This window comes from Poecilia mexicana, unplaced genomic scaffold (assembly GCF_051168715.1).
Source record: "Poecilia mexicana isolate PSO_F unplaced genomic scaffold, ASM5116871v1 scaffold_16, whole genome shotgun sequence".
NCBI classification, from domain to species: Eukaryota; Metazoa; Chordata; class Actinopteri; order Cyprinodontiformes; family Poeciliidae; genus Poecilia; species Poecilia mexicana.
Genome location: NW_028263385.1, coordinates 5679844 through 5693673, shown reverse-complemented (window position 1 = coordinate 5693673; position 13830 = coordinate 5679844). Strand labels below are relative to the sequence as shown.

The 13830-nt window shown below is 36.7% G+C and overlaps 1 protein-coding gene across 1 annotated transcript; it reads left to right on the top strand.

Annotated features, from left to right (window-relative positions):
• The first annotated feature begins 231 nt into the window (after window positions 1-231).
• On the top strand, window positions 232-13560 carry tbx20 (T-box transcription factor 20). The gene is made up of 8 exons (XM_015001437.2): window positions 232-1424; window positions 2252-2489; window positions 3409-3573; window positions 4452-4560; window positions 6152-6310; window positions 7521-7597; window positions 10965-11077; window positions 11496-13560. The coding sequence occupies exons 1-8, from the start codon at window positions 1295-1297 to the stop codon at window positions 11822-11824; spliced, it is 1320 nt and encodes a 439-aa protein (XP_014856923.2). The 5' UTR covers window positions 232-1294; the 3' UTR covers window positions 11825-13560.
• Window positions 13561-13830: the final 270 nt, after the last annotated feature.

The following is a 13830-nucleotide window of genomic DNA, read 5'->3' as shown; positions in this document are numbered from 1 at the left end:
TTAAAATGTGTATTTTAAATGTTCTAGGCATCACTTACACTTCTCGACTTTAAGATATATATATTTTTATTTTCTTGTGCATGAAAGATGTGACACAAACCTCAAATATTTTACACTTTCGCATTTAGGAAACCAAACAGTAAACTGCTGCATGAAACTACAGCAGTACATAATTTATACAATAAATATTTTTAAAAAAACTAATGAAAACAATATGCAGGTTAAATCAGATTGCTTATATTTTTGCCAAAAAATATTTAAGTTGTTTATTTTTATTTATGCTAAGTCTAATTTTTTGTGCAAAACATGCAAAAAACAATCTTGTTATGAAAAGTTTGATAAGTATGTGCATCAGAAATATTTTTTCTGAAACATTTACCTAAAATCATCAATCAAATCACAATATTTTCAAATAAATTTAAAATGTGGACAGTATAGTTGCACAAATGATCTTAAATGTACCCTTAAAATTTTTAAAGTTAACAAGAAATAATAAAAATAATTATTCAAATCATTTAACACATGAGTGAGATTTTTATTCTACAATTCAATTTCAGTTTCTTCTTTGGTAACTTTCACTCAACAGTCTGACTTGATATCTAAAAGAACTGAGAGAAAATAAAATCTAAGGAAAGGTTAATACAGACTTTCTTTTATTTTACAGGACATCAAAGGATTTTTCCTGCATATATTAGTCATTTCAATCTGTCATCAGCCCCTGCAGTCATAAAATTCTCACATTATTACTTACAATCTCCCTCTCTTCTCTGTCTGCCTCCCTGTCTGTCTTTGGCTTGAAAAAATAAAAATAAAAAAACAACAAAAAAACAGAAAGCCTGGCAGTAGCAGGTGATTTAATTGGCTGCTCGCTTTCAGGGCCGCTGTGAGACAGTGAAAGCGTGACGTGGAGCCAGAGGCAGCGATTGGAGGGCAGACTGGAATAATAAGGGGAGGCTGGACCGGAGCAGACTGAAGCGTCCCAAAGAGCCGCCGGCCTCAGGTCTGACAACCCCCAGGAGTCAGCCGTGCGCTCTTCCTTCACCATGAATCCAGCAAGACCCCCACATCGGCAGCAATAACACCTTTTTGCTGGCTTTTTGAGTGCTGATTGTTAACCTGTCTGCGCCTGTAAACTCTGAACGCAAGAAAGTCCTGAAATCTGGGAGAAACTGCGCGTAATTCCCTCAATCTTTACTTCCTTCTGCCGCTTGGAGCCGAAAGCGGCCGGTATTTCTGGAGGTTTTCTGCTTTTATTTTATCAGAGGAGAATATTTTTGCCTTTTGACACACCGACATGGAGTACACGTCATCCCCGAAGCCGCAGCTCTCATCCCGGGCCAATGCTTTCTCCATAGCCGCCCTGATGTCCAGCGGAAAGTCCAACAAGGACAAGGAGGCGGAGGAGAACACCATCAAACCTCTGGGTGAGAGGGGAAGAAATCCAGCTTTACTGTTTGAAAATTTGTTTGAGTTTGTTGGGGAAAATAATTACAGTTTAAGATTTTGTACAGTGAAGCTCCAAAATGTGAGAAAAGTTAGTGATTGTATTTAATTTTCTTCTTTTGTGACGAAATCCTGTGATTACAATGAACTTCCTTAAGCTTTTAAGCACTCCAATTTATTCAAGACCCCAATATTTACTGATGGAAAATATAAAATCATAATTTTATTTTCTGAAAATACAAGGGCCTTAAATACATTAATATATAATTTTGTGCGACAAAAGAAGTCTTCGGAATTTTGCAGACGAAAATGTGTAAATAGGGATATTTTTTCCTAAAAGTGATGTGTAGTTTTCACAGAAATCCGGTTTTTGTTCATTTATTTATTTGTTGTTCTTAGTGGACTTACTTATTATAAATGATAATATAATATAATATAATATAATATAATATAATATAATATAATATAATATAATATAATATAATATACATTTATATGATTGTTTTTCCAATTTTTGTTCGAACTGTGATAGATTCTAAAATATAAAACGTAAATTACATGAAGGATTTGTTTTTTTCTGTTTGTTTGTTTGTTTGTTTATTTGTTTTAATTCTGTAGCTTGTGCACGGTTTTATTTTTGGAGTATATTTAAGTTTAGAAATTCGTATTATTGATGCTTTTATAATTTTAGAATGGTTTGTATCTCTTTTTCTTACTAAATAATTTTAAAATCACATCAGGACGATCCTCACGCTTACTCTCCATTTCTTTTTTCATTTTTACGCATCCACGTTTCTGATAAAACCAGAGCAATTTGTGGAGAAATCCTCCTGCAACCAGCAGGCTCTGGCTGACCTGTCATCCCTGGACGGGCACGGGGACTTCAGCGGGAGCGCGCCCGCGGTGTGCACGGAGCCCCTCATCCCCACCAATCCCGGCATCCCCAGCGAGGAGATGGCCAAAATCTCGTGCAGCCTGGAGACCAAAGAGCTGTGGGACAAATTCCACGAGCTCGGCACTGAAATGATCATCACCAAGTCTGGAAGGTAAACTGGATGCGCTGCTCTGTAATCACTCCGATCATATCAAATACCACAGAATACAAAATAAAATGAGGAAAAGTAGAATAATGATATAAATGTTTGTTTTTTATATAAAGACGAAAATGCATGCGCAACTCTCGATTTTTTTTTCTGAGACTGCGGAGGAATAAAATGCACAACAATATCGCTTGCATGTTATCACCATTTGCCAATTTGTTGGGTCACACACGACAGAGGTTTAGGTAACAAAATATTTAATTGACAGTGAAAGTGCTGTTATGTTAATTATGTTATATTTGGAGGATAAACACCCTGAATTTTCTGCATAATTCATGATGCAACTGAAGGGATTTTTACTCTGCGCACATGCAACTTCCTAAAATGTGACATAATTCAAACAGCTGAGAAAATGTCACTAAATGGCTTTATTATATCGCAAATCCTCCACAGTTGGGAAGTCTCGCCTTTCATGTGGATCTAACATAGTTCTCATAATGTGATCATAACATAAGATTAGGATGTAATTTTTTCAGTCGTCCAAAAATCAGATTTCAGTTCTCTTACTGCTGTTTGTCCATATTTTGTTTTACTTTAATTCTTACTTGTTGCGTACTGCCTTCTGTGATTGCCTATTTTATTGTCTTTTCTGGTGTCAGTATGTTCAATTATTCTTTTTATTTTACACCCACCAACATTATATTGTTATTTGTGACTAAGTCAGAATAAAAAAAAATATATAGACTACTAATTTAATATTAATGTTGTATTTTATTTAGTTTGAAATAATATTTTATGTTGCAAAGCGGGACTTTTTGTTAATCTTTTTTTTTAAATAAATAAATAAATAAATAAATAAATAAATAAATAAATAAATAAATAAATAAATAAATAAATAAATAAATAAATAATATGTCTCATACAGGCGGATGTTTCCTACCATCCGGGTCTCTTTTTCCGGAGTGGACCAGGACTCCAAGTACATCGTCCTGATGGACATTGTTCCGGTGGACAACAAGCGGTACCGCTACGCCTATCACCGTTCCTCCTGGTTGGTGGCCGGCAAGGCCGACCCCCCTCTGCCCGCCAGGTAAAGACCCCAACACACTCCATCTGTCCAGGTGTCTTCAGGATTACTTTGTCGAATAACTGGCAAAATGTAGTCTTTAGTCGTTTTTAGCTCTTTAAAATTAGTGAAGATGTAAAGATTTAAACAAATATTATTTAAGTTCGTCTTAGAGGCGAATTGACCGTATCAAGTCTCAGTGAAATTTTTGATTGGGATGTCTGGAAATAATAATACTAATAATAGAATAATATTAATTTAACATATATTATCCATAACATTACCTAATTAAAAGTATATAAACAAATTAAAGTTGTTGTATTTTTGTGTTTTATTTATTTATTTTTTCATACACAGGACGATTATCTGTGTAGTCTCCATGTAACAACCATACGTTTGGTGCTTACCTATTATTTGTTCAGAAGGCCAATAGCATGGTCGTTTCTTTTATCTATTGAAAAAAGAAACGACCATTCAGTCATCTATTTTTCATGTAATTAACATGTAATTGCAGAGTTATATAAATTATTTCAGGATCTGGATAATTATTCAGATTCTGAACACAGTCAGTTCTTACTGAAAATAAATAAATAAATAAAAAATCACGTCAATATTTTCCGTCGTTACTATACACCTGTATGTTAAGAGTAATGTGCATAAACGGCGATAATCAGCGTGATATCATAAATCAAATTCTGCAATTTTTCAAGAAAAACTAAATATTTTATCCTTTAAAAACGAATTTCTTCCTCACGACAGGTTTAATCAGAGGTTTTACGACGAAACGTTTGATAAGTGCCAATTAGAGTCAATCAAGATCCGCGCGTTGATTGGTCGTGGCGGCTGCGCTTCGAATGCCTCTCGGCCAATCAGATGTGAGATGTCGTGCTCTCCTCCGGCAGGTTGTACGTCCACCCAGACTCTCCGTTCACCGGAGAGCAGCTGATGAAGCAGATGGTTTCCTTCGAGAAGGTCAAGCTGACGAACAACGAGCTGGACCAGCACGGACATGTGAGAGCAACTTTTATTTTCCTCCGAAGATTACAACAAATAGGTTTTTATGGAGCCGTAAAAAGAATTAAAATAGCAAACACAGCCTGACTTAGGTCTTACCGGTCAGACAAAAACATACAAATAGTTCCTAGAATGCACAAGGCAAACAGCTAAAACAAGGAAGTACATAAACCCTCACGGAGTCATTCATGTCCAACAAAAACAGAAGAATACTTTTTTTTAATCCAGTTTTATTTGATCATACTGTCTTAATATTTATACATTACGTATTACTTTAAGATTAAAAACCTCAAAGTAAAAGAAATAAAAAAAATAATCTACCAGGTTTAAGACAATTATGGGAGCGCAAATTAAATCCACACAACAATTAATTCATTTTGTTTATTAATTTTAAATACACTAAGCTGTACTTTTGTAACAATGTGATCTATTTGTAGCTGATATGATTGTTTAATTTATTCCTTTTGATCAGATTTTAGAGTTTTGCTTTTTTTGTTGACTGTTTGCAATTATGACCTGAATTAGTGGATAAATAAGATCTGATTTGCAGGCTGAGAACAAAACTACTATTTTTTTCTCTGCCCACCTCTTTTGAGTTTCCCCTTTCCATTCTTTGTCTTCATATTATATTTCTCTTTTATTTTTACCAGATAGGCCAGGAGTCTCCAGAGCCTTCAGTATGTCTCTGAACCTTGCTCAAAGACTCCTAATAAATCTAAATCTGATAAAAAGTGATAAAGAACCAGTCAATATTTCAAAAATAAATATATAATAATAAATGCAGGATTTGAGTTTCAGTGGAATAGTTGCTCTAAATAGCAAAAATGCCCTAAAAATACCAGAAATACTGTTTGTCATTAGGTTGGAAATATGTGAATGAGTTTTATTCAGCTGGACCGACGACAAATATGGGTCTTTGAACGGCAGAGTTTGCAAACCCTTAATTTGACAATTTTGTCCAACACTTTACTGACCTCAGATAATGTTTTAAGAAACCATATCATCAGAGTGTGCCTCTTTGTCAAAGGTTCAAATTTCCTCGATTTGGGAAACTTTAATTCAAATTGAAAGAAAACTGAGAATAAACACAAATTAACCAGCATCTTTACTGGGTTTTGTTTTAATTTCTGAAATCATCTTCTTACGTGATGTCAGGCAATGAGAACAATCATGTTTTAATCATGTTATTACTGGGTTTATGCTGAGCAGCAGTTTTATTCTTTAGTCATTTTTCTTTATAATGTCTTTATACATGTATAAGTATTAAGAGACCAAAGCCTTTCGGTTTGTCTGTTGTCCTCAGGAACAACAACAAATTAGCACAGAAGGCAGCGCTGCATCTGTTAAGGACCTGGAGGTCGTCCAGTTAGTGTTGGTGGGAGTGATTTACAGTGTAAACAGTAACGAAGGGTAATGTCCGGTGGTCCAACATGTGAGGCTGACTGATAGGCCAAGTCAAGGAGAACAGTCAACTCCAACCTCTCTGATGCAAAATAAGAAAATAATTTATCAGGTTTTGAGTTTATTCTGTTGTTTGCAGTATAAAATACCTTCTTTTCATCATATCTTATTTTTGCTCTCTTTGCAGATCATCCTGAACTCTATGCACAAGTACCAGCCACGAGTTCACATCATTAAGAAGAAGGACCACACCGCCTCGTTGCTCAACCTAAAATCGGAGGAGTTTCGCACCTTCGTGTTCGTCGAGACAGTCTTCACCGCCGTCACAGCCTATCAGAACCAGCTGGTGAGTAAATTAAGTCAAATCACGACTTTGTATCTCTGCTTGTCGTAAAGAGCGTTTGAGTTCATCACAGAAACCTCATCAGCACAGGAGTTATGTGTAAACTGAGATCAAAAATGTGATCTGACCCAGAGGGTGGCGATTTTAAAGTGATAATCATAAATTGATATTTATTACCATGTTGTAATCTCTACAACATGTGATACACAAACTCACAATAAAAGTAGATGACAGACATCAAACATACAAACAAAATATCGAGATGCTGCATCTTTTTTTTGGAAGAATCATTAAAGTCTTACAGCCTTGTGCAGCATGAAGGTCCGGATTTTGAATCCTAATCTGGAGTTTGCATGTTCTCCCTGAGCATGCATGGGTTCTCTCTGGGTACTCCAGACTCCTCCCACTTCCAAAAACAAGACTGTTAGGTTAATTTGTCTCTCCAAATCATCCTCAAGTGTGAGTGTGTGTGTGATTGTTTGCCTTGTGTTCTGTTGGCAGTGAAAAACCTTTATTTGTGGCGCCCCCTGGTGAGCAGTTCGGGGTACTTGTTCTCAAAATGACCAGGCTTAAGATTTGTGTCTTTTTATCAAGTGAAAATGATATTTGGAACCACAATAAAGTATGGGAACATACTGTAAAAGAATTTATCAATTTGAGTTTATTCTGTTGTTTGCAGTATAAAAACTTGCTTTTCATTGTGTCTTGTATTTGCCGTCGTTGTGCCTTGCAGATTATCCTGAACTCAATGTTTCCATTAAAATATGGAAGCACACTTTAATGTGTCTATAATCTACAGTTTCTATTTTATTAAAGCATTTTTTGAAAAGTATTCTTAATTTTATTAAAAAAAACTAGCATCATTCTGAGCAAAAAAGGTTTTAATTTTATGCTATATGTTGTAGAAAGGTTTTATAAAATAGAAACCAGGACAAGTGACATTTATTTTTTATTTATTTATTTATTTATTTATTTATTTTTTACAAGGAATTGTGTTCATTAAACATATTTGTAAGTTAAAGAATAACTTATTTTACAGCATGAAGATGTGCCAATCATTGATTTTTAGAAATTGCTGACAAATATTGACTCTAGATTTGATAATGTGGCACTAAAAGAGTTAAGTTTAGACACAAAGGAGTGAAAAAAGAAAAGTCTGTTGGAGCAGAGAACAGAAACAGACATGTTTTCTGCTGGGGTGTGTTTTTCCCAGATAACCAAGCTGAAGATCGACAGCAACCCGTTCGCCAAAGGTTTCAGGGATTCGTCGCGGCTGACGGACATGGAGAGGTACAGGGGATTCTGGGCCCAGCACTGTTTGTTGGCCTCTCATAAGACACGCAAGATTTTATTCATCAGGATCTTTCTTGTTTCTTTCACATCTTCCTCTTTTCTGTGTTCCTTCACTTCACTCTTCTAAATATTTAAAATATTCCTTTCCTCTAGTGTTTTTTTCATGCTGATCATCCAAGTTTATACCATATTTTTCACTTTTCTCCCTAATCCATGTTCACTTCATTGTTGAGGATTTTTGTTCTTTTTATTTTTTTATTTTTATTTATTTATTTATTTATTTATTTAATTATTTATTCTGTTTTCCTTTTCTTTTTCATAATTGTAACCGCTCATTTCTCTTTTTGCCATTTGTGAATTTTTTCTCCCGTCTTTTCCTCATTAAGAACTTTGTTCCTCTTTCCTTACAGCTCGTAATGATCTGCTTTGACAGATGGGTCGTTTTTTACCTTTTTTTTTAGCTTGAGTCTTATAATAAAATTGAATGAAACAAATAATTTTATTTGATTTATATACTTATTTACCTGAAACAATGCAGCTAAACATAGTGGACACAGAGTGTATATAATGGTTTCCATAAAAGAAACATAGCAATTTAATAATTCAAAGCTAAAGTCCCTGGCTGGATTTGCAAAAATAAATAAGCTTTTACTGAACAAGTACAGTAAAACCATATCAACAATAAAAAAAGGTCTGCATGACGTGGAAAAGTACACCAGCGGATTTACACAAATATGAAAAGTTTGAGCTAATTAAAAGTGTGTAAAGTATTAAAAATGGGTGCAGTCTTCTTTGGCTAAATGTGAATATTATTAACAGAGGGGCTCTACTGCAGACATTCTAATTTTTTAAAGATTAAACATAAGAAAACTAAAAGAAATCAATTAAACATTGAAATATCAATAACTTATCTTTTCTAACGCATGACAATGATGCCAGTAAATTATGGATAAGTTAAATTACGTATAAGTAGCAACGACAATGACACTTCTTATTGATGAGGTTAATCATTTGATTGTATATTGACTTTATTACTGAAAGGGCCATTTATCTTCTGAAATGAGGAAAGATCACATTTATAGTAAAGCTGCTTAGTGTGGCATGTAGCTGAAAATGTTTAAAACTTATTTGTTAGATATAATTGACATCAATCACAGACAAATGTGAGTTTTGGTGCCTTAGAAATTCAACTTCAACTTTAAATGTGTTGTTTGTTAAAGTTCTTAATTTAAAAATACCTGAAAAAGTTATTTTTAAAATTGAGTAAAAGTTCATTTTAAATGAAGCACTGAGTCATTTAGTAAACAAACAGGGCACTACTGCGTTGTCCGCATAAAGTTCACATGTCACTGTTAAAATGAGAAACTTAAGGTGAGTTAATAATTCATCAGACAGGTCACTTTTAAAATAAACTTCTCATCTGTTTCTCAACTCAAATTTCTACATTCTTTAAGTTTGTGCCAATGAAAGGCTTTTTTTAGTCAAAACATTGTTTTGTCCATCTTCACATTTCCTTCTGCTACTTTTTCTTTTCCTTGTTTTAGTTTTCATCCCAACAATATAATGCACAGAATTCCCAGAAAAACGCAGAGACTAAGAACCGCCGCGCCTCTGCCGATTTCAGCAGACGCAGCCAAAACACAAACTTCTCGTAATTCCCGATTCCGGCACTGTGGCCAAAATCAGCTGACAAAATCAAGCCATCTGCCCATTTCCCTCAATCAAAGATCCCAAACAGAGACCGCCGAACGCATCCAGACGACCCTTCCTCCCCCTTGTACTTCTCCGTCTTTCTCTTTGTGAGGGCTGTGAATTAGACCTGATCAATTGGTCTTCGGGAGCTGCAGAAATCACATTAGTCTGGAGTCGGCCACTGCACTAAAACACACTGTAATTCAATTGGCTGCAGTGACTGATTGAAACCAGCATGCCCCGCCTTTTCCCCCCTACCGCCATGCACTGTGGGAGTTTGCTTTGGCTTCTGCGCCGCGGGGGCCCAACACTGATAAAAACACACACATTTGTACTCCTCTGCTGACAGATATTGCACTTTCCTAACCTAATTGGAGGGTTTCGGGCTCCAGAGGGGTGGGGCTGAGGAGGGACGCTGCTAATGTGGACGCATTGGTCTGATGATGCACACACATGAACACACACCGCCTCCCCCAACAATATCTGTCACTGTGGTTTAGAAGTGCTCCCTGAAAAGTCTCAAATGAGCTAATGCAGTTTGTGGGACTGTGAACACATACATGACACACATGTGCCTGAATCCACACACACCAGCTGAAAAACTAAGTAAATACACAACCTAGACACACTCATAGCAACGCAAGAGCTTATTTTACTGAGTGACGCCACATAAACAGTTCATTGGGAAAATATTCAGACCTCTTGAGCTATTTCATACGCTGCAAAAAACACAAAATCTTACCTTTGCTCTAGGTTCTACTGATAAAATGTTAGTACACTTAAAATAAGACTAAACTAATTTGCACATAACTTTTCACTTATTTTAAGTCAGAATTTCCTTAATATTGTTTAAAACTGGTAGATTTTGGACCATCGACATTTTCCCCCAGAAGTTAGATTTTTTTCTAGCAATTTTTTTACTTTTAAAACTTAGAAATTTCCACAATTTCTTCAGAAAATTTTTTAGATTAATCTCAAAATTTTGGAGTTTTCTTTGGCAAAAAGTTCTGTTTTTTTTTTTTTTTTTCTTTTTTATTAGCAATAGCCCTGACACGCCGTCATAGCTAGCTTATGTTTTTATCATACCAAAATAAGCTTATTTTTATATTTTGGATAAAAACAGAAGTTCCATCTGATGATTGATGACTCATTATCAAAACTACAATATGTTGACAACTCTAATTAAAGAAGATTTGATTTGATCCTTGATGTGATAAAAGTCCAGTAGGAAAAGGAGGTCAGTGGGATATGGGAGTGTTCTTGATCATTTATGCCACATTTATTTTGTTTTATGTGTCTTTATCATTTTTTATGGCCAAATTAGAAAAAGAGGACAAAACTGACTCAGAAGTCACCACTGTTAAAGTCCACCTGTGCAGATAAGAAAACTTTGCTAAATGATTTGTCTCTCCTGTTATCTTTTTAAGGTTGTTGTAGAAAAGATATCATACAATTGTGGCGGGAATTGAAGTCTTTCCCATTGCGTTTATGTGTTTTACGTAGAAAAAGCCAGAGTCAGTGTGTGTTGAAATCAAAGCTAGATGCTACTGTGTAACTCAGACTTAGTAATCTAGCACTGGGTGTAACCTGCACATGTCACTGCTGGTGCAATGATAAAACAAAAGAAACAAAGAGATTTACTTTGGGGCTCTCTCTTTGGCTTTTGCTGCAGGGAAAGTGTTGAGAATCTGATCCACAAGCACTCGTACGCCCGATCGCCGATCAGAACCTACGCTGGCGACGAGGAGAACCTGAGCGAGGACGGACACACCACACACGCCAGAGGTGAGCGCTCTGAAAAGCTCATTATTTTCAGTAACTCAATTTGCTGAGTGAATCATATATATTACACATACAGTGATGCTTTTTTGTGCAACTCTGACTTAGTAATCTTTAAATATTTTTAAAGAAAAGCCTTCAATTTTTATTTATTTATTTTTATTTTAATGATTATGGCTCACAGATAAAAATCCCCTTGTCAATGACTCTTAAAATTTGGGTATTGTGAAAATTTTACAGCATATTCATAGAAAATTGCGTGAAAGGAAAATGTGCACCAGCACATCAGCAGCAGCTTATTTGGGTTTAAAGTGACAAGAGACCAGAAAGAGTTTTGTTTCGCTCATCCTAACCTGTCCAACGAAGCATAATATTCACCTAATCTGATCAGCCCATTGTTTATTTCTATCTTCTCCTCCTGCAGGATCAGCGTTTACGGCCTCAGACAACCTCTCCCTGAGCTCCTGGGTTACCACCACCTCAGGCTTCTCGGGTTTCCAGCATCCTCAGACCCTGTCAGCCATGGGGACTGGAACCGCCTCCTTACCCCACCCCATCCAGGGATCCCTGCCCCCGTACAGCCGGCTAGGCATGCCGCTGACGCCCAGCGCTCTGGCTGGAACCATGCAGGGCAGCGGGCCGTCCTTCCCTTCCTTCCACATGCCCCGCTACCACCACTACTTTCAGCAGGGGCCCTACGCTGCCATCCAGGGACTCCGCCACTCCTCCACAGTCATGACGCCCTTCGTATGACTTCACACAGCAGAGGGCTAGAACTCAGTCTGACCTTCAAAAGGGTGCAGACCATTAATCCTCATCACTCCTCATCTGGCTTGCACCTGTCCCTCCGGTTGTAAATAATTCACCTGCAGCGAGTGGGGCGACATGAAGAGGAATCTGCACACTGAACTGAGGCAGACTGTGCTCCTCTCTCAGGATCTGACTCCTAAGAACAGCTCCGATGTAGGAAAAGACTGATGACTTCATTGCAAAGCAAATGCAAGACAAAAATACGTGCATGCATGTTTTACTTCAGCCCTCGAATACAAAGTACACTTTCTAAATGTTTTTAAAATGGCAGCAAAACCCCGCAGGGTGCGATTCCTAAAAATGACAGACGGAGGGTGGATGGAACGAGCAGCCATCTTAGCTCCTCTGTGTTAGGAGAGCCATATGTACAGTTCAGAATAACGATGACACTCTGGGATCCATTTACTCAGAGGTTTCTCGCTGTAAATTATTTAAAAAAAAGAATCCTAGAACGCATGCTGACTGCAGTAGACACACACATTGCTTAACTTTGTATGTTTTAACATGGAATGAAGGACTTCACGTGTAAAAGAGCGAAAGGTTTTTGTTTTAAAGGCCTGGTCACACCAGGAATTACAAACCTGCTTTTAACCGAGGCTGTGAGAGCAGACAGCGTCATCAAAGCTGGATGCAGCAACTTATTGTTTCCCCAAGGGTTGTACTTTAGACATATTACACACAATCTGGCGAAGGATGAGACCAATTTGTCAAAACTGTTTTTGTTTTCAGTTCAAAATGGTTCAAAGTCATTTCAAGGAGATTCCAGAGAAAGTGCAGATGTTTGAGTTTTATCCCACTGTTTGGAGGATAATCAGCACTAACCCTCTCTCACTTGTTGCTACACACTGCTGGTCAGCTGGCTGAAGGATGGCTACCATATATGTCAGCCATGCTTACAAGAAAGGAAATAAAAATGAAACGTCACCCACCACACTTATTAAGCTAATGCAGTTTTAAACCATTTAGCAGCGAACTGCAGGCTCTACACAAGCAAATAGCTCCACTAATTACATTTTTAATTTTTCATAAATACTGTGAAATCATAATAAGTCTTCATACCATGAGAATCGCATTCTGGCTCATGTCTACTTCACACCATTAGCATAAAATATAATTAGTGATGGCAACAAAGCTGAATCTCACACCTTATTTCAAAAACTTTCCTCAACAACAGAGCTGAGAAAGAATATAAGAACGTATTTCATCCTCCTTCGGTGCACTTGCAGAGCTCAGAGTCTAGGCCAAATGAATTAAATCAAAAAAGTAAATTGTATCTGATCTTAATGCTCCTACAGTCTTCTTAAGAAGGAAACATTTAAAAGTTGCTTCCAGGCAAGCAGTCAGAAGTAATAATACAAACATACGAGAAGAAAAACAGCAACATCAACTGGTTGAAATGGAGTCAATTTAAGAGTAGAGAGAACTAAACGACCCAATTTAACTGTTTAAATTGGGTCAAGCTTTGCAGAGATTTGGTGAAGGTCTCTGCAACCTTCATATGGGCTAAAACTACCTGCAGGTGATATGCAGCAGGTTGAGTTGATTCAACGTTTACAGCTTGAAGTAATGACTCTGTGTCCTGATTTAAAAGCACAGGGAGAGGAAAAATGTGGAAGCATGAAGAGCTGACATGTAACTCGCTGTTTTGGTAATTTATTTAAAAAAGAGAGAGGGAGACCAGATTTGCAATTCTGTCCTGGTAATACACCAACATATTCCTGAATATTTAGATTTTTAGTCCATGCAGGTTTTTGTTCCCACTTGCAAAAGGCTGAAATGATGTGAGAACAATTACCAATGTCGATTTAGTTTTCAGCTTTTTGTGAAAACAATGAAAGGTGTTACTTCTAACAATAGTCTGTTGCTGCATGAAAGTCAGATTATTCAGAAATGTTTCAAGAGAGCCAGGAAAACAAACGCTGTACAATGACCTGTGCAACCTTTTCACA

Excerpts from the sequence above, each read along its gene's own strand:
- tbx20 (XM_015001437.2), top strand. The coding sequence starts at position 1,295 with ATGGAGTACACGTCATCCCCGAAGCCGCAGCTCTCATCCCGGGCCAAT. Across the intron at positions 2,490-3,408 it reads ATCATCACCAAGTCTGGAAG|GCGGATGTTTCCTACCATCC; the intron begins GTAAACTGGATG and ends TGTCTCATACAG. Across the intron at positions 11,078-11,495 it reads ACACACCACACACGCCAGAG|GATCAGCGTTTACGGCCTCA; the intron begins GTGAGCGCTCTG and ends CTCCTCCTGCAG.